The following is a 24700-nucleotide window of genomic DNA, read 5'->3' on the forward strand; positions in this document are numbered from 1 at the left end:
AAGAAGAAATTACAAACCACTTCCCTACATGTGGGCAATGTGGTGGCTCAGCGGTTAAAAGACTGTGCTTGTCAGCCAGAACCCCAGGTTTAAGATCTGAGCGCCACATGATGGGGTAAGCTCCAATTCTTGCTCCTGCCAACCTAGCAGTTTGAAAGCATGCAAATGTGAGTAGATAAATAGTACCACTTAGGTGGGAAGGTAACAGGACTGTGATGCTGGCCACCTGACTGTGGAAATATCCATGGCCTGAGCACTGCCCTCTGTAGTCAGCAACTACATGGGCCTTATCTGTGAAGTCACCAGCAATCAATCCGCACTGGCAGACTTTGCCTTTATGTTCCTAGCAAAACATCTGGACCGCTCCCAAGGAAATAATAGAGAGATGTTTCCATGAAGTCAGCAGGAACGAAGCTTCACTTTTACACCCCCCCACACCCAAGAAGGGGAACATGCAAAAGAGGGTTGTCTGATTTGGGTTGCAAAGACCCGGCCCACCCTAAGACTGAGCCAGAAGTTGAGGCTTTTGGCTGCCACTTAGCGGCCACCCGGATTTTTACAGCCAACGATGACAATCAACTAAAGAGCAACGAGGGGCAGCGGCGATCTGCAGGGAGGTGGGCGTGGCTGGATTCTCGTCCTCCCCCCGCCCCCATTTAATTAGGAGCAGCGGGAAGAAGGCGGAGACGAAAAGAGAAGGCTTCTCTCTCTTCCCATTGGTTGGAAGACGTGGGGGCGAGGCCGCGGCCATTGGCAAGATGAGGCCAGTGCGCCTGCGTGGCGCCCGCCTGCCACCTCCCTCGTTTCAATCCCGCTTCACAGGCGCGGCGGGAGCTGCTCGGCGGAGTTCGTTGCTGCTGCGGTTGCCGTCTGGGGGCTGATGCGGCGGCTGGCCGGAGCCGTCCTCGGGCTCTGAGCCGCCGGCACTGCCGGGCAGGGCGCGGCCGGGGCAAGGCTCGGGACAGACTCATGAGCACCGCCTTCCCGGCGCCCGGGCGTCGCCGCCGCCCTTCTCCTTCCCAACGCCGGTAGCCGGGCCGGCCGGCTGGCGGCATGTCGTCGCCGACGTGGCTGAGCTGCCGGCTGGCGCTGCGCTTGGGCTCGGCCGGCTCCTCCGCGCGGGCGTCGCGCCTCGGCGGGTGCCGCTGCCTCCTGCTCCTCCTCCGCCGGCGCCTGAGCGCCCTCCGCCGCGCCCCCCGGCCCGAAAACGGACTGTGGCTCCCGCCCGCGGCCTCCTGCTTGGGCTCCCCGCGGCTGCTGGGCACGCACCCCAAGAAGGAGCCGATGGAGGCGCTCAACACGGCGCAGGGGGCCCGCGACTTCATCTACAGCCTGCACTCGACGGAGCGGAGCTGCCTGCTCAGGGAGTTGCACCGCTTCGAGTCCATCGCCATCGCGCAAGGTGAGGGTCGGGGGAAGCGGAGGAACGCCCGTGCACGTGTGAACGAGCCCGGGAGCCGTGCCGGCTGCCCCACCCATCCACCCGTTTTTTGGGGGGGGGTCGTCTCGAACACGCATCTTTTGGGAGGGGCGGGGGATCAGCCTGGGAAAGCGCGCTTGGGGTGTGTATGTGTGTGTACGCATCCCGCGTGCAGGCTGGCTTGCTTGGGAAGTCGAGTAAACACGTGTACGCGCGCAGTCCCCGAGATGGAGACAAAAAAAGGAGATTAGTTTAGGAATGTTGTCATGTTGGCTTTTTTTTCTTTTGGGAGGGCTTGGCGATTTTCCTAGGGCAATCCAAACTAAGCCCCCCTGGTTCCGGGGATGCATCGGCTCTGGGACCAGGTAATTCCGCTTATTTGCATTTCATAAGCAAATGCTTCCAAGTCCCGAACAGGCGTGTGCATGCCTGCATTTTGCTGTAGGGAAATATTCCTGCTCCCTGCGGATCCCCCTGTGCCCGGCAGCTGATGGTTGGGCGCGTGCAGTTGTGGGTTTTTTGTTGTTGTTTGTTTTAGCTTGCCACTGCTAGATGAGAGTTATCCGACCGGCTTCTGTGCCCTAAGTGATATCTGAATGGCCTCTTCTCATATTTTCCTTCAGCTGTGCCAGGCGATGGTGCAAGAAAACTCTCAGTGTGTAACTCGTTTGCCTCTTCCAGCAGATCTCTTTTCTTAAAAAGAACAAAACCTGATTTCTAGAGGGGTAGTTTGTGTTTTCAATATTCCAGCGTTTTTAACAGAATAACAGAATTGGAAGGGACCTTGGAGGTCTTCTAGTCCAACCCACTGCTCAAGCAGGGAAAACCTTATACCATTTCAGATAGATATGGTAGTTTGTCCAGTCTCCTCTTAAAAACATCCAGTGTTGGAACACCTACAACTTCTGGAGGCAAGTTATTCTACTGATTAATTGTTCTAACTGTCAGGAAATTTCTCCTTGGTTCTGGGTTGCTTTTCTCCTTGATTAGTTTCCATCCATTTTTAAAGCTTTTCTGCTGCTCTATTCAGACTCTTGTCATATGGTTTGTTGGTGTAGCATGTAGGGACTGGTAACTTCTTAGCACATTTTTTGATGGAGCCTCCATTAGTTTGTTGATGTTTTAAGCAGTAGAATTTGAACAGGTACTAATCTAGAACATTTACAGAATTAGCTTAATATCAATTGGGAATCAAAGCCAACTTTAGATCCGTTTTGAAAATTAAAACTTTTTAAAAACTTGAGCTAGGTAGGACATTGAAAAATATTGTGTCAAGTGTTACTGAAATATGCACAAAAATATAGGGGAAAGCAGTATTTTGTCCCAAGATTTTTGCACCTTTAATTTCTTTGGCTTCTTTTTTCTGCACTCTGCATAATGTTGCCCACCCCAAAAGGGAATAAAAGTGTATGTTCAGAACACCTGAATGTTCACCGTCATTGCCAGTGTTGGATGTGGTTCTTCCTCAAATGTAATTAATTGAATTGTTTACTCCTTGTTTCTGAAAATCTATGTAGACTACAGCTTTTTTCAGTAGCTTTTAGCCCTGGTAACTAGGAAGGAGGCATACATCTGTCAGAGTGGTACTAAACCATGTTGCATTGTGACACTACAGTTGCTAATGTGGATTATTCCTAGCTTTTTTTGTGCTAATTGGCAGTTTGTAATTAGCAGCTAACAGATACACATGTCTCAGTGGAACGTGAAGAGAGCTGCCACATTACACATATGTGAGTTGTTCTGGAAGACTGCACATCCTTCAAATAAATTGTGTGAGGTGGAAGAATACAGGTAGTCCTTGACTTACAACCATAACTGGGCCCAAAATATCCATTGCTAAGCAAGGCAGTTGTAAAGTGAGTCACACTCCATTTTATGACCTTTTGCTATGGTGGTTAAGCGAATCATTGCAGTTATTAAGTGAATCATTGTCATTAAGTATATCTGGCTTCCCCCATTGACTTTGCTTGTTAGAAGCCAGCTGGGAAGGTTGCAAATGGCAATCACATGACTCTGTGATATGGCAACCAGCATAAATAAATGCTGGTTGCCAAGCGCCCAAATTTTGGTCATGTGCTGTGGGAATGCTGTGATCGTTATAAGTCTTAGGATGGGTCATAAGTCACTTTTTTCAATGCTGTTGTAACTTTGAATGATCACTGAATGGTTATAAGGACTACCTGTATATTCTTTTTGTTTTATTGAGAACAATTATATCCGTAGAACACCGGCATTGGATTGTGCCCTTTACAGGTAGTCCTCAACAACCATTTGTTTAGTGACTGTTCAAAGTCCCTGAAAAAAGGGACTTGTGACTGTTTTTCACACTTCTGACCATTGTGTTATCCCCATGGTCATGTGATCAAAATTTGGATCCTTCTCTACAGGCATATATTTATGACAGTTGCAGTATCGTGGCTTCCTGTGATCATCTAACAAAATGAAATTCAATGGTGAAAAAAGTAAGGTTCTACATTTAGGCAAGAAAAACCAAATGCACAATATAGTATAGGTGGTAGCTTGCTCAATAGTAGTAACTGTGAGAGGGATCTTGGAGTCCTAGTGGACAATCACGTAAATATGAGCCAGCAGTGTGCTGCAGCTGCCAAAAAAGCCAACACAGTGCTAGGCTGCATTAACAGGGACAGAATCAAGATCACGTGAAGTGTTAATACCGCTTTACAATGCCTTGGTAAGGCCACACTTGGAATACTACATCCAGTTTTGGTCACCATGATGTAAAAAAGATGTTGAGACTTTAGAAAGAGTACAGAGAAGAGCAACAAAGATGATCAGGGGACCGGAGCTAAAACATATAAGGAACAGTTGTTGGAATTGGGTATGTCTAGTTCAAGCATGTCAAACTGCCGGCCTACAGGCCGGATGCATCACACCGAAACCGCACCCACCCCATTGCCGGCGATGGGGAAAAAGTGACGATACGTCATGTGATGTCACGTGACGTTGTGAGTTTGACATGCCTGGTCTAGTTTAATGAAGAGAAGGACAAGGGGGGACATGATAGCAGTGTTCCAATATCTCAGGTTGTCACAAAGAAGAGGGAGTCAAGCTATTCTCCGAAGCACCTGAAGGCAGGACAAGAAGCAATGGATGGAAACTAACCAAAGAAAGAACCCTAGAACTAAGGAGAAATTTCCTGACAATCGGAACAATTAGTCAGTGGAACAACCTGCCTCCAGAAGCTGTGAATGCTCCAACACTGGAAGTTTTTAAGAAGAGACTGGACAGCCATTTGTCTGAAATGGTATAGGGTTTCCTGCCTGACTAGAAGACCTCCAAGGTCCCTTCCAACTATTATTATTATTATTATCATCATCATCATCATCATCATCATCATCATCATCATCATTAATATTATTATTATTAATATTATTAATATTAATATTATTAATATTAATATTATTAATATTAATATTATTAATATTATCATCATCTGAAACCTTCTGACAAGCAGTCAATGGGAAAGCCAGATTCACTTAACAACTGTGTCAAGAAAGGTCGTAAAATGGGGCAAAACTCACTTAACAAATGTTTTGCTGAGCAATATAAATTTTGGGTTCAATTGTGGTCACAAGTCAAGGACTACCTATATTTGTCAATGTCTTTAAGATGGATGATAGGTTATGAATTTAGAGCAACTGCTTTAAGTTGTAAAGCATTAGAATATAAATATCACACCTGATTGAGGATTGAGCTTATTTTGAGACTTAGTTTGGGGCAGCATTATTTAAATTTTATAGGGCAGATTGGATTCACATATGCTATATCATAATATAATTTGTTTTTATTTTGGCTTATAGTATTGCCTGAATTGAGCCATTATGGTTTAAGCATCGTGACTGAGTATGTGAATTCAGCCTCTACAAATAACATTTTATAAAGTAATAGAATATACATCTCTAACTGCTTACTAATGGGATCTTAAAATGAACAACTTGGTTTTTGCCGAATATGGCTAGATATTTCCAGTGTCATAGCACTTAGGTTGTGTTCATACCTCATGCTAAATCTTACTTACATAGTATGTTTAGGTGTGTGTCATGTATGTGTGTCACTTTGAGAGTGGACAACTAAATTTCATTTTTGATGTGTGCCATTGTGCCCACAGCAAAAAAATGACAATAAAGCTTATCTTATCTTACTTAATGTAGCTTGCTTCATTTTGAAATAGCCTGATATTGATATCAAATCATTGTGATTTATAGATTAGGATTCTAAATAAAATAGGATCCTGCCTTAGTCAAAAAATGTTGGTCAAAGCAAATACTGGCATAGCATGGTGTGTGAATTAATCTTAACTTTGAGCGATTGCATTAAATTACCAGTTACATATGTGAGTTGCATCATAGTGCAGATAATGCCCACTCAGCTTTTTCCAAAACAAATGACAGCTAATTATGAGTTTCAGTCTGCATAGGTGTGATTGTGCTGAAGTCTAAAGTAGTTATGAGTCTGTTATTTTCACATTGATTTTTCACTCTTTTTAAAAAAAATGGACAGCTGTCAGCCAGCTGATAAATTCAGAGCAATTCTTACCTTTGAAATGGAAAATATCAAAACTGCTTGCTTTGCTTTTTTTATCTTCATCTGTTACAGACTATTAACTGCAAGCTACTATGCCTAAGTTTTGTATTTTATGTATTTAGGAAGTTGCTTGCATTTGACCTTGATCCATATAATGGTGTCCTTGAAGGAACTGAATGGCTTGAACTGTTCCTAGCCTGGGGGATAAGAGACTTGTGTATTATTATTAAATTTTGGAGGAATGCTCAGTAGAAGAAATATTTTCCATCTCTTCCTTCATGTATGCTTGTGTGTTCTTAATCTCTTAGATATAGGTTTTTTTAAAACTAGAATGTTTAAGTAATTTTTCTAGAGTTTAAAATCCCAACTGCAAGTTTTGCTAATATGCTGCCAGTCTGAAGCCTATTTAAATTGATGTTTGTGGGTTGTGGGACAATGGGGACAAATGTTGAAACTTGCGTCAGATACCAGGAGCAAGTACATAATTTGTGTGATGCATTACTATGTGCATGTTGCTATTTTTTAGAGGTTGTTGTGATGTATAGTTGCTATTGCCTGTTCAGAGGGCTTTTATTTCACTACTTTTGTTATATGTTTCCTCACACTTTACTTAGTCAGAAAATATGCAACAAAGGTGCTGGAATAAGACTCTTCTGAACACCTTAGGAGAGAATTAGCAGTAAATTGGTTCTGCTAAAAAATTCTAAGAATTAGCAGTAAATTGGTTCTGCTAAAAAATTCTATCTGTTTTTGCCTCGATCCTGTTCCTTCCCCATCATAGAAAGTGTGCGCTTATTTTTTTCTGAATATTTATTCATTTGCAGTGATTTACAAATGATGTTTTGGAGTTTTAGCCTGTCATTATTTGAAACTGTCACTAAGCCCTCAGCCTTATAGATGGTATTAAAAAGGGCATTGGAAGAAATACTGTCTTAGGCATCCAGGTAAGTATGGAAAAATGTAAAAAACCAATGGAGGTCTTTTAGTTGCTTCATTTCTAAACAGCTTAACCTAATCTAATAAAAAGCTGCATGGTGTGAAGTGCTTTTTTTGATAGAGGAATAAGGGCAACAGATCTATGAATCCACGTCGCAGCATTGAGTTATTTAAAAATAGCAAAGGTGGGATAAAAAAAATCTTATAAGTATTCCTTCTCTTCTGTTGTGGAATTGATAGGAGAAAAAGAGCTGGTAGGTTTGGTGAATGTCAAAGCATCCAGGAGTACATCAGTAAGATGGCAGCCAAAGATGAGCTGCTGAGAGAATGCCTGAGACAGCAGCAGATGTGGGAGGAAGATCACACGGAGGAAGTGCCATGGCTAGACCAGACCTCTGCATTGAGAGACATTGGGAAATCCTACCAGGGATTAGATCATAGAGCAGCACAAGACCAGCCTACCACACTAGACAGGATCCAAGGTGTAGACTGTGCTGAGAGGCCTTAGAGACAGTCTCAACCCATAATGGCAGGGTGTAAAATGCAGGCAGGAACAGCATAAACTGAATGGCACAACGAAAGAGATGACATTGTGTACAGAAACATTTGCACAGTGTACAATCTAGACCAGTGATGGTGAACCTTTTAGAGACCAAGTGCCCAAAACCCGCCCACCCCACCCAACCGCAAGGCCACCCACCACCTCCACGGCCCACCACGGATCGCCCAGGTGGCCCTGCAGTGCCATGGCGGCCACACCTTCCACCCCCACCCCACAGCATCATCTGCGTGCAACAGGCCGCAAGGGCAGAGTGTTGTCACTGCTGCCCAGCTGCCATGTGCTTGGCTGGGCTGTTCCGCATGGGCTGCACCTGGGGGCAACTCTCCGGGGAGGCTGCTGCTGAGGAGGGGACCGTGGGGGGAGGTGGGGCTGGGGTGACGGCGCACGTGCTCACAGAGAGGGCTCTAAGTGCCGCCTCTGGCACGCATGCCATAGGTTCTCCACCACTGATCTAGACCTTCCCAACCCTAGATGGGAGATTCCACAGAAGGTGGTAGAGAATACACACACACTCACAAGTCTATTGGAAAGGTTTAATTTTTTAAAATTATTCCTTATTTTTGTATCAGACTGAATTGAAACAAAAAGCACGCTAATGTTTATGTTACTTTTAGGATCAATCAAATATCACACAGTTCTGATTTTGGATAGAATTTTGAATAGTAGGAAATCAAAACATTTGCATTTATGCTTTCATTATTCTGAAGTATCACAATAATCCAATAATGTTCTTGGAAACAGTAGTAGTAGTGGCTAGAAGATTTCTTTCTATAGTTTTGTATCTATCTAGTACAGGGGTAGGCAGCCTTGGCTCTTTTATGACTTATGGACTTCAACTCCCAGAATTCCTGAGTCAGCTATGCTGACTCAGGAATTCTGGGAGTTGAAGTCCATGAGTCATAAAAGAGCCGAGGTTGCCTGCCCCTGATCTAGTATAACTAGATTTGATTCAATGGTCTGTGCTTTAATTTTGTACCACTGTTATTACTTTGGTACATTTACATTCAGGAATCAAAGTAGGTCATAAATTTTTCAACCAGGAAGTGTAAAACAGCTTTCATAATTTTCTCTCAGAATGCCTAAAGTAGAGCGGAATTTATTAAAATAGATGAAATAAAGACTTAACTTGGATTAGCCAATAAATGGCTTGTAATAACATATAGGCATAAAAATAGGAACAGTGGAACAGCTTTCCTGAAAAGGTGTTATGTGAGAGGACATGGTAGCAACTCAGAAATAGAGATTTTGATTGCAGATACAAGTGTCCTTTACTTTGGTTAAAAAAAAACTATTCAAAGCATAATCAGACATAATTCTTTTTATATTAACCAAGTTATAGTAATTACCTAATGTGATATCAGTCATGCTAAATTAACACGATTAAACAACACACAAATCCACATAGGTGAATCATACCATAATGTTACAAATATTACAAAGAATAATGTGAAACGACAAAGAATAATGTAGAAAACTATAGAGCAGGAGTGTCAAACTCGCAACATCATATGGTGTGTCGCAACGTATCGCAACTTTTTTCCCATTGCCGGCAATGGGGTGGGTGCGGTTTCGGCATGATGCATCTGGCCCGTGGGCCGGCAGTTTGACACCCCTGCTATAGATCTTTACTATTCCAACTTGCAAAAACACGTTACTTACTTCAGGAGTGTGCAACCTTGGCAAGCTTAAGACTTGTGGACTTCAATTCCCAGAATTCCCCAGGAATGTCTGGCTGGGGAATTCTGAGAGTTGAAATCCACAGGTCTTAAACTTGCCAAGGTTGGATACCCCTGACTTACTGATCATTTTTGCATTAGGATACATGCAACTAATCATAGATCTGGCAGCTGATTATTGTCCAAACTCTTTCTGGAAACTTTCCATCTCATCGTAAGCATTGTAGGGAGACGGGGGTTATTATTTTACTTAATATCAGACCAGAAATAGAAACTGCGAGAATACAGCTTTGCACTACGAGTTTATAAAATGCAGTGTGTAATAGAATCCTTATGAATTCATATTCCATCTGGAAATTGAAGTTCAATTCTCTAAAGATTGTGATGAGACAATATTTGAGGAGCGTTTTTTTGTAGTCTGGGCTTTTAAAAACCAAATATTTGCCAGTGAAATTGATGGTTGTTGCTGGCAGAGAGTTAAAACACCTGTTTGCCTTATGGATTTGTTGCCAAATCACTCTTACTGCTACAAGGTTTTTCCCAATATACAACTGAAATCTTCTTGTAACTTTATTATTTTATGTCCTAGAATGATGAAGAAGCTGTCTGAAGCTTCTGAATGAAAATTCTTTTAAGTACCTAAAAAGTACAACACAGGACTTAGGTTTCCAGACTACAAATCATCCTAATTATCCTCCTGTCTTTGTTTCCATTTACTTGGCTTCTTAAAGTCAGTTAGAAATTGTGTGGACTCGGAAAATAAAATGGGGGGGGGGAAGTATTTCCTGCAGTTTGGAAACTACGACTGATGCCTCCTAAAATTTAGTGTTCCCTTTGGTATTTGGGTTTTTTGTTTTGTTTTGCATGTACGCAATTGCTGATTCATTCACTTCATACCAACTGCTGTTCCCAAGTCAGATTTTCCCCTTTACAATGCCAGTTAGCTAATTCTGAGGCAGTGCCAGTTTCTGCCTTTTAAAAAAGATAAGCATTTTTTTCCTCTCATCAGAAAGGGAGGGCTTTGTAATGACATGAGGCATTCACTGGTCCCTCTGAAGATACTGATTCCATGTCTAAGGTGAGGAGATGTGGACTGAATATCGGACAAGTCTGTCATTGAATGGGGGGGAGGGTAGGTCAAGAGAGAGTGCCTGCCCACTTGTGACCTTTGCATTTGTTTTGAATTACAGGTCACTAAGAAAGACAAAAAAGATTACATGTATCTATATACTACTATATACTACTATATACTATATACTACTCACCTGTCTGTTAGTAACCTTCAATTAGCCCAAATGGTACATCATAGCCCCAAATTTTTGAATCGGGGTACCTCGAATCTGCTAATTTAAAAATCCATACAAAATCTGGGACCTATTAGTACCATGTAATTGAAATTTCATGGAACTTTACACCAGTTACATTAACAAAGCTGTGATCGCTGCAGTGCCGCCATACCACTGTTGTACTGTCCATTGATTTGCACTGCTAAATCATTTCCAACTTGGAAGTGCAGGCAAAATTGTTTTGGCTGCTTGCATGTTTTTTGTTATTTGGTCAAACCCTAACCCCCAACAACTCAAGGCATCTAAAGATATATAGACACAATTGAGAATAAACCCCAAAATAGCATTCTGGAGTGAACAGCGGCCATTGTCCCCCAAAAGAGACAATGAAGTCCCCAGTCAGCCTAATTCAAGGGCTGGGGAAAGAGCCATGTTTTTAAGGCTCTTTTAAAAATGATAAGGTGGAGACAAAAAGGTCTTACCCAAGTCCTACTAGATGACATTGCTGAATTGATGGAACAAGGAATAAGCCAACTGTCAAGATTGATGAGATGGGCAAAAAAATAGGAAACAGGTAGTCTACCAAATAACCTGGCCCTGTGCCATGTGGGACTTTAAAGATGTCAGCCACCATCTTAAATTGCACCTGGAAGTCAACCAGTAATATGGGCATGATGCACCGGCCCCCATCATTGGTTGTGTTGCTATATTCTGGATCGCCTGCACCTTCCAAATGGTTTTCAAGGGCATTTTGCAATGATGCATGTCAAAGCGACCAAATAAATGATTGTAAGAAGTGCCTTCTGGTTCAGAAAAGGGTGCAGCTAGTGCCAGATACCCCATGTGAAGGCCCTCCTGGCCTCAGCTACCACCTGTTTTTCAAACTGTAGCTGTGGAACCCCAAATTGCACACAAGACCTAAACAAAGTAATGTAGCCCCATTCAGGAACAAAGTTAGAGGATTCCCAACACCACGCGGCCCAGACAATCACAGCTACTCAGTCTTGCCAGGTTGGGTTGAGCTTGTTCCTTTATAACGAAACTCTCACAGCGACTAAGCATTGGGACATTGCAACAGCATTCCAGTCAAAGGACAAAATACATAAATGAGTATCAACGGCATATTGGTGATAATTGACCTTGATCCAGCAAATGAACTTACCCAGTGGCCTCATGTACATGTAAAACAGATGTGGTGAGAGCATCAAGCTCTTAGGTACCCTGGGAGTGTAGATTTTGTTAAGTAGCAGAGGGGTTTTTTTTTGTCCTACTCTAGTGCTTAATTGAATGGGGAACTGATTGGTGCGTGAGTTGTTTATAACATTGCAAGAATGACATTGGTAAGGAAAAATACAGGATACTGGGCGTCTGTGGTGAGTCGGTGGGACTGAAAATGGTGTGTGAAAATCTCCCATCATCCCCTGGTCAGAACAACAAGGTGGGTTGGAAGCATGGAAGACAAATTGTACCGTCATTGATTTGTTTTTTATTTTAGTAATGAACTAATACTGCCTTAGAATTCAAGTCAGAAAATCTTCACTATCAACTAAGCTATTTCCTGCTACAAATCATAAATATTTCAAACCTTTTTCCACCAGAACTCATATATCTGTGCAAGTGTTTTTATGGGAGTGCAAGGAACCAGATTAAATGAGAATATAGTTATATATTTAATTTGGTGATGTTTCATCCTACAGAGCAAATTTCATAGTGACATAGTGAGAGGATGCAAGATAAACAGTATTTATAAGGAAGTAATGCCTATTAAAGTCAGTGACTGTTAACTTTTAAATAAATAAACTTGGGATTCTAGGTTTGGATAATGAACTTTTAAAATGTTCAGCTGAAAGTAAAATAACACGATGTTTCTTTTGTATGAAAACTTTTTAGCATCCAGATTTCCTAAACCACTGGTACCATTTAAGATGTCAATGCAACAGGTAGCATCAGCAGAACTACGTAGTAGGGCTTTGGGTACAGTACATTTTGCTATTTGTTGATAAATAAGGCATGATGTGAGTAAAAGGTGCTGGTCATATAACCTTACATCAGTGGTTCTCAACCTGTGGGTCGGGACCCCATTTGGGGTCGATCGACCATTTCATGGGGGTCGCCAAGCAAGGCTGTCCGCCATTTTTTTTGTCTGCCATTTTTTTGTCCGCCATTTTTTTCCCCTTTTCCGGCGGGTGCCTTACCTCCCTTGGGCTGGGCCAGCTGGTGGTCGGCCTGCTCCGTCTCTGCCGCTTGCCAGCTACGCCTCGGCCAGCGCAGGGGGCGGAACCACACATGCGCGGCACTCCCAGGCAGGGAAAGTCCTCAACTTACGACCGGTTGGGTAGTCCTCGATTTACGATTGGTTTAGTCCTCGACTTACGACCGGTTGGGGTCGCGGCATTAAAAAGGTTGAGAACCACTGCCTTACATGAACTTACTAATGTTTCCCCATCAAATTATCTGGCATGTGCTAATATAAATGCTTTTGGTTAATTCTGTCTGCATCAGCATTTGATTTCTTTCAGAGTAACAGTAAGGAGATGAGGGCTTTTGCTTCTAAAATCAAAATTATCCTAATTAACTGCCAAACCGGTCTAAAATAATTCTTAATCAGAATTTGCTTGCAGTTTAGTTTAAACTGATCTCACTTTAACTAAAGGACTTACCTTAGTGTTTTAAGCAGGTACAATAGTTTTTAGATGAAGTGAGAAAGGCTGTATCTGAAAAGCTTGTATATTCTGATAAGGCCTGTAATATACATTTTACTATGGGTTATTTTCAGTTTAATTTAGGAAACTGACATTTTGACATCTTTTTGTCTTGACTGGATGTAATAGCAAACCATGATTTGAAGAACAGTCAGACCTAATCAGCTGTCCTTTTGTTATGAAGCCTACTTGTAATAACTGGTTGGACCCTGAGAACAGCTGCCTTTTCCTGCTACTTGCTTGTTTCCAAGATTGTCTTATTTATTAATAATGTTACTCTAAAAGATTTTTTTGAAGAAGTGGCTTTGGATCGTGTTAGTGTTTATTTGCATGAGATTTAGAAACTCACCCAAGTGGTTTAATGCGCTCTTTAGCATTTGAAGCAAATGGTTGTTGTCATTGTAACTTGTGGAAATTAATTCCATATATACAGTAATTACACTTAGTATGAATAAAGTTACTGCTGATTTTCAATGATTACTATACAGCTGCTTTTCTCTGCCTGCTTTTTCTGCACTGGCTGTAATTTCATTCATTTCTGATGTGTTATTTTTTTATGAATGGAAAGTCTTACATCACTTTTACTCTTGTTGTTTTCAAACAAGGTACTACTGCCCACCTGATAATTTTCTTACATTTTTCAGCATATTATTATTATTATTATTATTATTATTATTATTATTATTATTTATTATTATTATTATTATTATTATTATTAATTATTAATTATTATTTATTTATTTATTATTATTATTATTATTATTATTATTATTATTATTATTATTATTATTATTATTATTATTATTTATTAAATTTATATCCCGCCCTTCTCCTTACGGACTCAGGGTTCAAATGTGGGTGACAAAGCATGGTTCAAATGTGGGTGACCCAGAAGAAACTGGTTCACAACTTGATAATACAAGCACTTCCTTATTCTTCCCCTCCATTTACTGATCCAAGCTTGCCATACAAAAATGCAAGCTATAGATTAAAAGTTCTGGTACAATACCAAACTGTCATCAAGAGTTGATGTGATTGTAGCACACAGTGGAAGAGAAAATACAGGTAGTCTTTGACTTAACAATCATTTGTTTAACAATGGTTCAAAGTTCTGATGGTGCTGAAAAAAAATGATGCAAGACTGGTTCTCACACTTAAGACCATTGCAGGATCTCCACTGTCAGGTGATCAGAATTTGGGCACCTGGCAAACGACAAGTATTGTCCTAGGACAGGGGTAGGCAACCTTGGCTCTTTTATGACTCGTGGACTTCAACTCCCAGAATTCCTGAGCCAGCCATGCTGAGGGGAAAGGGAGAGGTTTCCAAGCTCAGCCATGCTGGCTCAGGAATTCTGGGAGTTGAAGTCCACGAGTCATAAAAGAGCCAAGGTTGCCTACCCCTGTCCTAGGATCATATGATTGCCATTTGCAACCTTTCCAGAGGATTTATATATCCATGGTAGCACAGTGATTAGAATGCATATTGCAGGCTGACTCTGCTCACTGCCAGAAGTTTGATTCTGAATGGCTCAAGGTTGACTCAGCCTTCCATCCTTTCGAGATCAATAAAATGAGGACCCAGATTGTTGGGGGCAAGATGCTGACTCCGTAAACCGCTTAGAGAGCGCTGTGAAGCAGTCTAAGTGCTACTGCTATTTCCAACAGGCAAAATCAGTGGGGGAATCCATGTTTGCTAATGACTGCAGCAAAAAAAAAAAAAAGATAATTAAGCATGACTCACTTAATGGCTGTATCACTTAGCTATGGAAGTCCCAATTGTGGTCATTAGTCAACGACGACTTGTAAGAGATTGAAAAAAATATAGAAGAATATACATTTATACATTTTGAATGTGGGTTAATTTTAATATGTAATATTAGACAGAAAAGTACATATGGTATCTCAGCTCACAGAATTTTTTATCTATCTTTGAATGATAACTACTTTTTTATATTAATGAGGCCAAAAGAAAGAAGTTACTGTTAAAAGTATGTTTGATCAATATTTGCATATCCATGTAAAACCTGCAAATGAAACCATTGAAGCCTTTGTTCTCACAATCAGTTTCTAAGAGAATATTCCACTTATTGAAATAAGGTTAAAATATTGATTTGGTTCCTGTGCCTCTTATCCAGCAGTGCAAATTTCCTTTATTATACCATGCCATTTTTAAAGGATTCTTGAATAAAATCTTCCTTTGTACAAAGAGGGGGGGAAAAATCTGCTTTTGTTGTAATGTATTTAAGATTCTCACCCTCAAGTGACTTTCTGGCTTTGCCTTAACAGACAGATTGGTGAGAGAATACGTATCTTTATATTTTGAAATACTACCATATTGAGCCACAGAAAATAAATTCAGGGAAGATAAAATCCTTCGATCTGTATGTGTAGATTTCTTTATTTCATCTTTCAGAGGCTCTGAACTGGCATATATTTATATTTGCATTGTATTGTTTCTATTTTCTCCTCTTACTCCAGGAGCTTTACATGGAGAAACAGGTTAGACTGTGCTAAATAGTCATCAGAGCTAAATTTGATGCAATATATAATTGTGTGTGGACATTGCTTAACGTTGTAATGAACTCTGAGTCTTGCTGAATGTGATTTGTGAATGCAGCCATCGTGGTTTGCAAAGAAGGAGTCATAATGTTACTGATTAAATTATATCCATTTGCCATAATTCTTTGCCAAGCATGATCAGTACTTTTGTTCTTGAATCATAAGCAACTATCCCTATAGGCTGTTTATCACAAAAATGGGTTTAGGGCATATGTCTTTATATTGCTTCAATCAAGTGAATCTAAGCAGCTTAAAGAGAAATATACTGCACATTGCAAACAGAAATTAAAATCTTTAATAACCCACAAACCTTAAACTTCATGACATCCTTAATTCTCTAATATGGCTGGTGAATATAAGTTACACTGCCAATTTTTGGTGATCCACTGCTTAAGAAATTTCTTTCCATTGTTAATTAAATCAGTTTTATTTCCTGAGTAATCCTTGAAGTCAGTGGAAATTGATAAAGATTTCTGACATGGAGCTGTTTGATAGCCATAAGCTAATGTTACAAAATTATTCTTTGCAGTTTAATATTTTTTATAGTACTGGTTTAGGGGTCAAGGTAGTTCTGCCTTCCCTGGCTAAGAATGGAATTTATTCAGGTAATGAAAGAATAAATGATTTTTTTTCACAGTCTGCTTCTTGCCCATTCCTTGAATATGATAAGCCATTTTAAATTGTGGGTTATTAACATAGTGGTAACAAAGTTAAGAAAAAATGTGTCGTTTTTCGTGACTGAAGAGGCCATTCTTTTAATCCCAATTAAGTCTGTGGAGAATCTACCTTACCTATATTTTTTTCATCAGAATTATTTTACGTGTTCACATTTAAACAGTGCTGTGTACAAAATAACTAGCCAAATATGTCTGTGCTTATATTTTCCTTTGTTTAAATTTAGAGAAGCTGGAGGTTGCGCCACCAAACACCGGACAACTGAAACATGGTAAATGTATTATTATTATTTTTTTAAAAAAAAAATCAGATATTTTCATGGGTTAAGGAATTGAAAGCCTCAAAGAACTGCAGTGTTACCACTTTTAGTTATTTAGCTGTTACTTTTAACTTTTTTTGGGGGGGACAGTATTTGCCATGCTAATTCAGCGTCTATAAGAGAGTGGTCTGCTCTGATGAGGATCTCTTGAATTCTTCCTCATCTCTCTCCCAGTTACAAATTGGCTAAAATTACTTGTTCAGCTGTGTCCAGAGCAATTTTGTCACTGATTCCTCTACGTATGTGTGGCTTTTTCCTCTGTATCACCCTTACTGCAGATGGAATTATTTAGAAAGTACCCAGAATGAATCTGGCCTTTCAAAGAAAGTCACTTTGGTGTTTGCGATTGCTGCATACAAATTGCTGGTAGTTAGCTGTATTCAAGAGAGTATGAAAAGACTCTTCTGGTTTGGGTTATTCATCGAAACAGTGTCATGCCTGGGATTTTAAGCACGTTTCAATCCTTATTTGGATAAATAATGTCATATTATTTGATGTAATTACAAATGGCGATTAAATACGTAAAACATTGTACGTCTCTCTCTGTTCTAGTGTTCTTCCACAATGCAGTACCTTTTGTAGGCTTTGGATTTTTTGATAATGCCATTATGATTGCTGCGGTAAGTCATCTTGGTACCAATCTTTATATATTCTGAAATATTTCTGTTGGTAGTATTGCAGCAGTGCAGCATTGCTAGTTTCGGTTCTGCTTTAACACACCATTACAACAATGCAGAACCACGCATATTGCTTTGGGGGTCTTCTGGAGGAATTGGGTGAGCAGGTGGTGCCCCCTCCCCCATTTTACACTGGCATTGTTTCCTACAAGTGATTCCTGAAGTTCTGTCTACATCAGGGGTGTCAAACTGCCAGCCCGCGGGCCGGACGCGTCACCAAGAAACCACGCCCACCCTATTGGCGGCAATGGAGAAAAAGCTCCGATACGTTGTGTGACGTCGCGAGTTTGACATGTCTGGTCTACATAATGTGTGGATAATAATGAAACTCTCTTGTTATTTTTAGGGCACACAGATAGAGCTATCAATAGGGATTGTGTTTGGAATTTCTACCATGGCAGGCAAGTAATCAAGGTCATTGCCGTTTATGTGGATTTTTATAGCTATTTATTTATCATTTAAGTCTATGTGTGCAGTGAAATTCATATTGACCTGTCCTTTGGTTTGGACACAACTTTTTGATTGCTTTTTTAAAAACAGGTTAAAGGATGAGTCACTTGGCATTAGGCCATTGTAGGATGTTGGATTTTGGCTAAGTCTGCTGTTACGGTTTAACAATCTGTAGTTTAGCTTGATATGTATCCAGCCTTTCCATATGAAGAACTGGCTCCTCATTTTGCTTCCAGCTTTTGAAGAAATTTGTTTTATCTTTTACGTGTTATTTAATAGTTTGACGTTAGAAAGCTTGGTATAATTTTGAGACATAGAATATGCTTTCTTCAAATAAAATAAACACTACTGTACTTAGTTTTAAATTCAATTTCGAATATTGGTTTATCGTAGATGAACCATTGTTGATGATCTTGCTTTGGAGAATATAAACAGTGTTTTGTTGGAGCAGATTAAAGATCTGTCACATCAATATTCCCTTCCCATAGAGGCCAGTGGGATACCTGCAGAAAATAACATGTAGCTTTCACGATGCTTGATTTCTAGTTTGAGCTAATCATCCATACATATTTATACTAAAGAATGGAGAACAGAGGTATAGTCTTTGTGAGACATTAAGTACTTTACAATTCATATTGTTATATTATTTTCCCTGGTTTCCAGCTTGATTCTGGGCTCAAATCAAAGTTCTTTTTTGACTTAAAATATCTTCTTAGGAATTGCACATCTAAAATTTTTTTTCCTAAAGTTCCTCTTTTGAGGACTGTATTTCAGATTCTCCCAGTACCAAAAAAATAAATAAATCTGAGACAGCCTCTTCACTTTTAATAGCAATAACTTAGAAGTGCTTATGCTCCTAGAGATCAGCCATGGCCAATTACTAAACAATTTTGTAAATTACCCTGCTAAATTTGTGATGCTCTAATACCTTTTTTTTAAATGATAGCTGATTGATTGATGTTATGTTTTATTTTATACCATGTTGAAAAGCAGCTTTTATGAGGTATATAAATATATCCAAAAAATAGTCTTCAGAATAATTTTAGTTTTAAGCAATAATTTGCTGGATATTTCTGCAGTGTGTTACTAATTTATATAATACTGGAATTTTCCAACTTTCTAGCTGCTGCCTTGGGAAATCTTGTCTCAGACTTAGCTGGATTGGGGTAAGTTTAATTATATTTTTTNAGCAGCTTTTATGAGGTATATAAATATATCCAAAAAATAGTCTTCAGAATAATTTTAGTTTTAAGCAATAATTTGCTGGATATTTCTGCAGTGTGTTACTAATTTATATAATACTGGAATTTTCCAACTTTCTAGCTGCTGCCTTGGGAAATCTTGTCTCAGACTTAGCTGGATTGGGGTAAGTTTAATTATATTTTTTTCATGAACATGCAGTATTTTTCTATAATAGAACATTTGAAGCTCAAAATGCCTTGCTAGTCTTAGCTCAGAATGATAGCTGGAAAAGCAGCCTAATAACTAGCAACCTGGTTTGAACATGGAAATGTTTTGTACGTTCCCTCGTGTTTTTAATTTTGATATATTTATCGGGATTTGAGGATAGGCTGGTACAGAGTAATGAAGCTGGAACGTGAAGTACAATTCAAGTTAGGGTGTTGGAGCAAAGGGTGTAACCTAGATTAGTGCCTGCTGTCCTGAAGTTCATATTTTCTCATTCTGTTTTGAATTTTTACCCTGTTCTCAAATCTGGTAATAATATGTGAAGAAAAATGGGAATTTGAGGAGCTGACAGTAGTGTGACCAAAACAGCCATGTAGTGAGGAACTGTATTTTTATTAAATTTATATTCTGCTTTTCCAGGGAAAATTTAGCATTTAAGGAGGTTTAATAAATTTAGCATGATTTAAGAATATAATGATTCAAAACAAAAATATTTCACATTAAGTGTTTTTAAAAAAGGCAAGAATGATAAAAAATACGGAAGGGGAAAGGAAGAGGCTTAGGTTTTTGCCACCTATGCTATATACCTACATTAGAATGTTTATGTGTATTAATACCACTTTACAGTGCCTTGGTAAGGCCACACTTGGAATACTGCATCCAGTTTTGGTCACCACAATGTAAAAAAGATGTTGAGACTCTAGAAAGAGTGCAAAAAAGAGCAACAAAGATGATTACGGGACTGGAGGCTAAAACATATAAGGAACGGCTGCTGGAATTGGGTATGTCTAGTTTAATGAAGAGAAGGACGAGGGGGGACATGATAGCAGTGTTCCAATATCTCAGGGGCTGCCACAAAGAAGAGGGAGTCAGGCTATTCTCCAAGGTGCCTGAAGGCAGGACGAGAAGCAACGGATGGAAACTAATCAAGGAGAGAAGCAACCTAGAACTAAGGAGAAACTTCCTGACAGTTAGAACAATTAACCAGTGGAACAACCTGCCTCCAGAAGCGGTGAATGCTCCAACACTGGAAGTTTTTAAGAAGAAACTGGACAGCCATTTGTCCGAAATGGTATAGGGTTTCCTGCCTGAGCAGGAGGTTGNAGCAGCTTTTATGAGGTATATAAATATATCCAAAAAATAGTCTTCAGAATAATTTTAGTTTTAAGCAATAATTTGCTGGATATTTCTGCAGTGTGTTACTAATTTATATAATACTGGAATTTTCCAACTTTCTAGCTGCTGCCTTGGGAAATCTTGTCTCAGACTTAGCTGGATTGGGGTAAGTTTAATTATATTTTTTCATGAACATTCAGTATTTTTCTATAATAGAACATTTGAAGCTCAAAATGCCTTGCTAGTCTTAGCTCAGAATGATAGCTGGAAAAGCAGCCTAATAACTAGCAACCTGGTTTGAACATGGAAATATTTTGCACGTTCCCTCGTGTTTTTAATTTTGATATATTTATCGGGATTTGAGGATAGGCTGGTACAGAGTAATGAAGCTGGAACGTGAAGTACAATTCAAGTTAGGGTGTTGGAGCAAAGGGTGTAACCTAGATTAGTGCCTGCTGTTCTCAAGTTCATATTTTCTCATTCTGTTTTGAATTCTTACCCTGTTCTCAAATCTGGTAATAATATGTGAAGAAAAATGGGAATTTGAGGAGATGACAGTAGTGTGACCAAAAAACAGCATGTCGTGAGAAACTGTATTTTTATTAAATTTATATTCTGCTTTTCCAGGGAAAATTTAGCATTTAAGGAGGTTTAATAAATTTAGCATGATTTAAGAATATAATGATTCAAAACAAAAATATTTCACATTAAGTATTTTTTAAAAAGGCAAGAATGATAAAAAAATACGGAAGGGGAAAGGAAGGGGCTTAGGTTTTTGCCACCTATGTTATACCTACATTAGAATGTTTATGTGTATTAATACCACTTTACAATGCCTTGGTAAGGCCACACTTGGAATACTGCATCCAGTTTTGGTCACCACGATGTAAAAAAGATGTTGAGACTCTAGAAAGAGTGCAGAAAAGAGCAACAAAGATGATTAGGGGATTGGAGGCTAAAACATATAAGGAACGGCTGCTGGAATTGGGTATGTCTAGTTTAATGAAGAGAAGGACGTGGGGGGACATGATAGCAGTGTTCCAATATCTCAGGGGCTACCCCAAAGAAGAGGGAGTCAAGCTATTCTCCAAAGCGCCTGAAGGCAGGACAAGAAGCAATGGGTGGAAACTAACCAAAGAGAGAAGCAACCTAGAACTAAGGAGAAACTTCCTGACAGTTAGAACAATTAACCAGTGGAACAACCTGCCTCCAGAAGCGGTGAATGCTCCAACACTGGAAGTTTTTAAGAAGAAACTGGACAGCCATTTGTCCGAAATGGTATAGGGTTTCCTGCCTGAGCAGGAGGTGGGACTAGATGACCTCCAAGGTCCCTTCCAACTTTATCATCATCATCATCATCATCATCATCATCATCATCATCATCATCATTATTATTATTATTATTATTATTATTACCTTTATTGTCATTTTTTCCCTGTGGGCACAACGGCACACATTAAAAATGAAATTTAGTTGCTTGCTCTCAAGTGTACACACACACACATGTGCTTATGAATTAATGAATATTGCATTCCAGATTAAAAATGCTCCCTTTTCTACTGTGTAATTTATTGTCAGTACAGAATTTTATACAACCTGATTCTTTATTGTAATTGCTCACTATTTTTCTACGGTTAATCAAAATTAAGCAAAATTGGTACCAGTATGTTTCAGAGATTCATGTGCTCAATGTAATTGTATTTTTCTCCCAAGTCTTGCAGGCTATGTTGAAGCTGTGGCCTCCAGGTTGGGCCTTTCAATTCCCGATCTCACACCCAAACAAGCTGATATGTGGCAAACACGTCTTAGTGCACACTTGGTGAGTATGTGCATTTATGGATGAGAGTTCAAGTGAAACCAAGACAGAGAAAAATAGCAACTTCAATATTGCCTAAATATTAGAATTTGGATACCAAGTATGTATGCATTATTACCTATTATTCCTGTGGGGATAAAAATAGAAACGGAATATTTTAGTATACATTATGCATCATAATCTGCATGCAATTGATTCTGACAAGAGGATTTCAAATCCACTTAATTGCACATTATTTCCTGTGCAAAGTGATGAGCTCTTAAACTGAAAACTTCACCCTGAACAACATAAATGATGTTAATTGTATGTTCAGTATCGGATTTGATCCTAAATGAACATTCCATTCTCTTTATCCCCCCCCCCTTATTATTATTATTTTTTTAGGGTAAAGCTATTGGAGTGACCATTGGCTGCCTTTTAGGAATGTTTCCATTGTTCTTCCTTGGAGAAGAAGAAGACAAAAAACTGGATGGAAAAAAATAACCTTTTTACAATATTTATCTATACATATATAAACTAATGTACCTCAGATATACAACTATGCTGTCCCAAGTATATAGGAATTTAGAGACAATAACAAGCAGCATGCCATTTTACAGAAACACTTAACTTATTGTGGCTTTGTCTTAGTAACATCTTTTTATAAGGGTTTTTCCTTTTTTTAAATGTAAATTTGTTGACATGCGATTTCACTTAACACTGATGGTTGATGTTTACCATGTCTCCCTCTTTGTTGGGTTCCTTCACCTGGATTGTTACTTTAATTACCTGCCATTGACGCAGTGTACAGTGTTTGGGTTTGCAGAATTTCTTAGCCTTCGGAAACGCATGGCACAAATTGCCCTGGATATTCACAAAATCTCAGACTTTAATGTAGTTAGTTAGGTGACAGCTGCCTTAGGAAATATCATGCTGTAACTTTCTTGCTTTCATTTGTCTTGCGGCAATATTTGAACCCAGGTGCCTGAAGCAAAGCCGGTTAGACCAGGGGTCTTCAAACGTGGCCCTTTTATGACTTGTGGGCTTCAACTCCCAGAATTCCTCAGCCAGCGTGCCTGGCTGAGGAATTCTGGGAGTTGAAGTCCACAAGTCATAAAAGGGCCACGTTTGAAGACCCCTGGGTTAGAACAAGTGTTAACTTGTGGAAGGAGTGATGGAGAAATATTTTGGCAAGGCCATTGTACAGACCCATTTTATGGTCGGTTTTTTCCCCTCTAGGCAGAGTATGTCACTAAATTATCCAGGTGGGAGTTTAGATCAAAGCGACCGTACAAGTTGATATCGCCAATAATAGCTAGCATGCAATGCAGCAGATTTGGGAAGTGTCTAAAACATCTTGCCTCTGCAGCAAGTATTCATTCTCAGATTTCCATTACTGAATATTCTCACCCAATTGTTTGTGTGCATGTTTGTTTTGCCACAATATATTTGAAAATCGGGCTTAGCCTTACCCAACCCATGAACCTCCAACCTTGCCTATCTTTCTAAACCAGAAACAAGCATAATATTAATCAGGCCAAACTTCATTCCTGATCTGAAGGCATTAGGAAACGGGATGAAGTTTCTGTTGGATGTAGAAGGAGATGTATCTGGCATGGTGCCGAACAGAAGAGCAGTGTGAAGGTGAGAAGTTGGATATAAGACGAGAGCAAAGGAGAATTTAGAAGAAAAATAAAGCAAAATATTAAGCCTTGAAATATATGGCTGCCCTCCCTCCCCCCAAATGCGCTGATTTTAGTGTGCAACAAATTTCTGCCACTGTTGCATGTTTTTCTGCTTTAGCAATTCAAGAGTAATGATATATGTGTCCTTGTCTGTGAATGTCAGTGGGGGAGAATGGTAATCAGGTGGTCTAAAATTGACACTGTCTGGACGAGTGATTAATCTGTGCAGATTTTAATTTACAGAAATAAACTTGTTTACTTTTCATTTAATAGGGTTTCTTTTCATTTTGCCTTGTGCTTGCAGTTACTGTGCAGTATTCAAAGGAACTGAAACTTCCTAAAGAGCATTATGTTTTCTTGATTATGTGGTGGGTATATTCTGAGCATTTTCTTTTTATTAAATAAAGAGGACTGTTTGTTCATCTGACGTTTCCAGTGAAATATATTTACTTGAAAGACCTAAATAGCCCATTTGATCACAAAATCATGTGCCTCGTGTTCTGTCTAGATATTTTGCAACAACTCAGAATTGGCAAAGGATGAACCACATACAGTTCCCAACTTCTAACACCAAGAATTGCACTGCTAAAATTACTGACAAATTACTGTATTGGAGGAACATTGCAATCATTGCTCATATAGGAGGAACCAAGCCTGAAAAAGGAGAACAAGTTGGGGAACATTATTTCGGTTGGCTTTAAACACCGACAAAAATGTAGCGGGAACAACACTGAACGCTACTCTGGTCCTCTATAAATCATTTTTAAAATACAAACACGTATTCTAAATAAATGCCAATCCCCATCTTAAACTTCCATATAATTCCTTCTAATTGGGTGAAACTACTTAGTTGCATATACCCTTACTTTCTGGGAGAAACTGGATAAAAA

The 24700-nt window shown here is 39.5% G+C and overlaps 1 protein-coding gene across 1 annotated transcript; it reads left to right on the forward strand.

Annotated features, from left to right (window-relative positions):
• The first annotated feature begins 1254 nt into the window (after positions 1-1254).
• Positions 1255-23126, forward strand: TMEM65 (transmembrane protein 65). Its single transcript, XM_015811724.2, has 7 exons — positions 1255-1402; positions 16588-16632; positions 17233-17300; positions 17704-17758; positions 18931-18973; positions 22044-22149; positions 22531-23126. The coding sequence occupies exons 1-7, from the start codon at positions 1285-1287 to the stop codon at positions 22627-22629; spliced, it is 534 nt and encodes a 177-aa protein (XP_015667210.1). The 5' UTR covers positions 1255-1284; the 3' UTR covers positions 22630-23126.
• The last annotated feature ends 1574 nt before the right edge of the window (positions 23127-24700 follow it).

This window comes from Protobothrops mucrosquamatus, unplaced genomic scaffold, assembly GCF_001527695.2.
Source record: "Protobothrops mucrosquamatus isolate PMUCROS unplaced genomic scaffold, P.Mucros_1.0 scaffold47, whole genome shotgun sequence".
NCBI lineage: Eukaryota > Metazoa > Chordata > Lepidosauria > Squamata > Viperidae > Protobothrops > Protobothrops mucrosquamatus.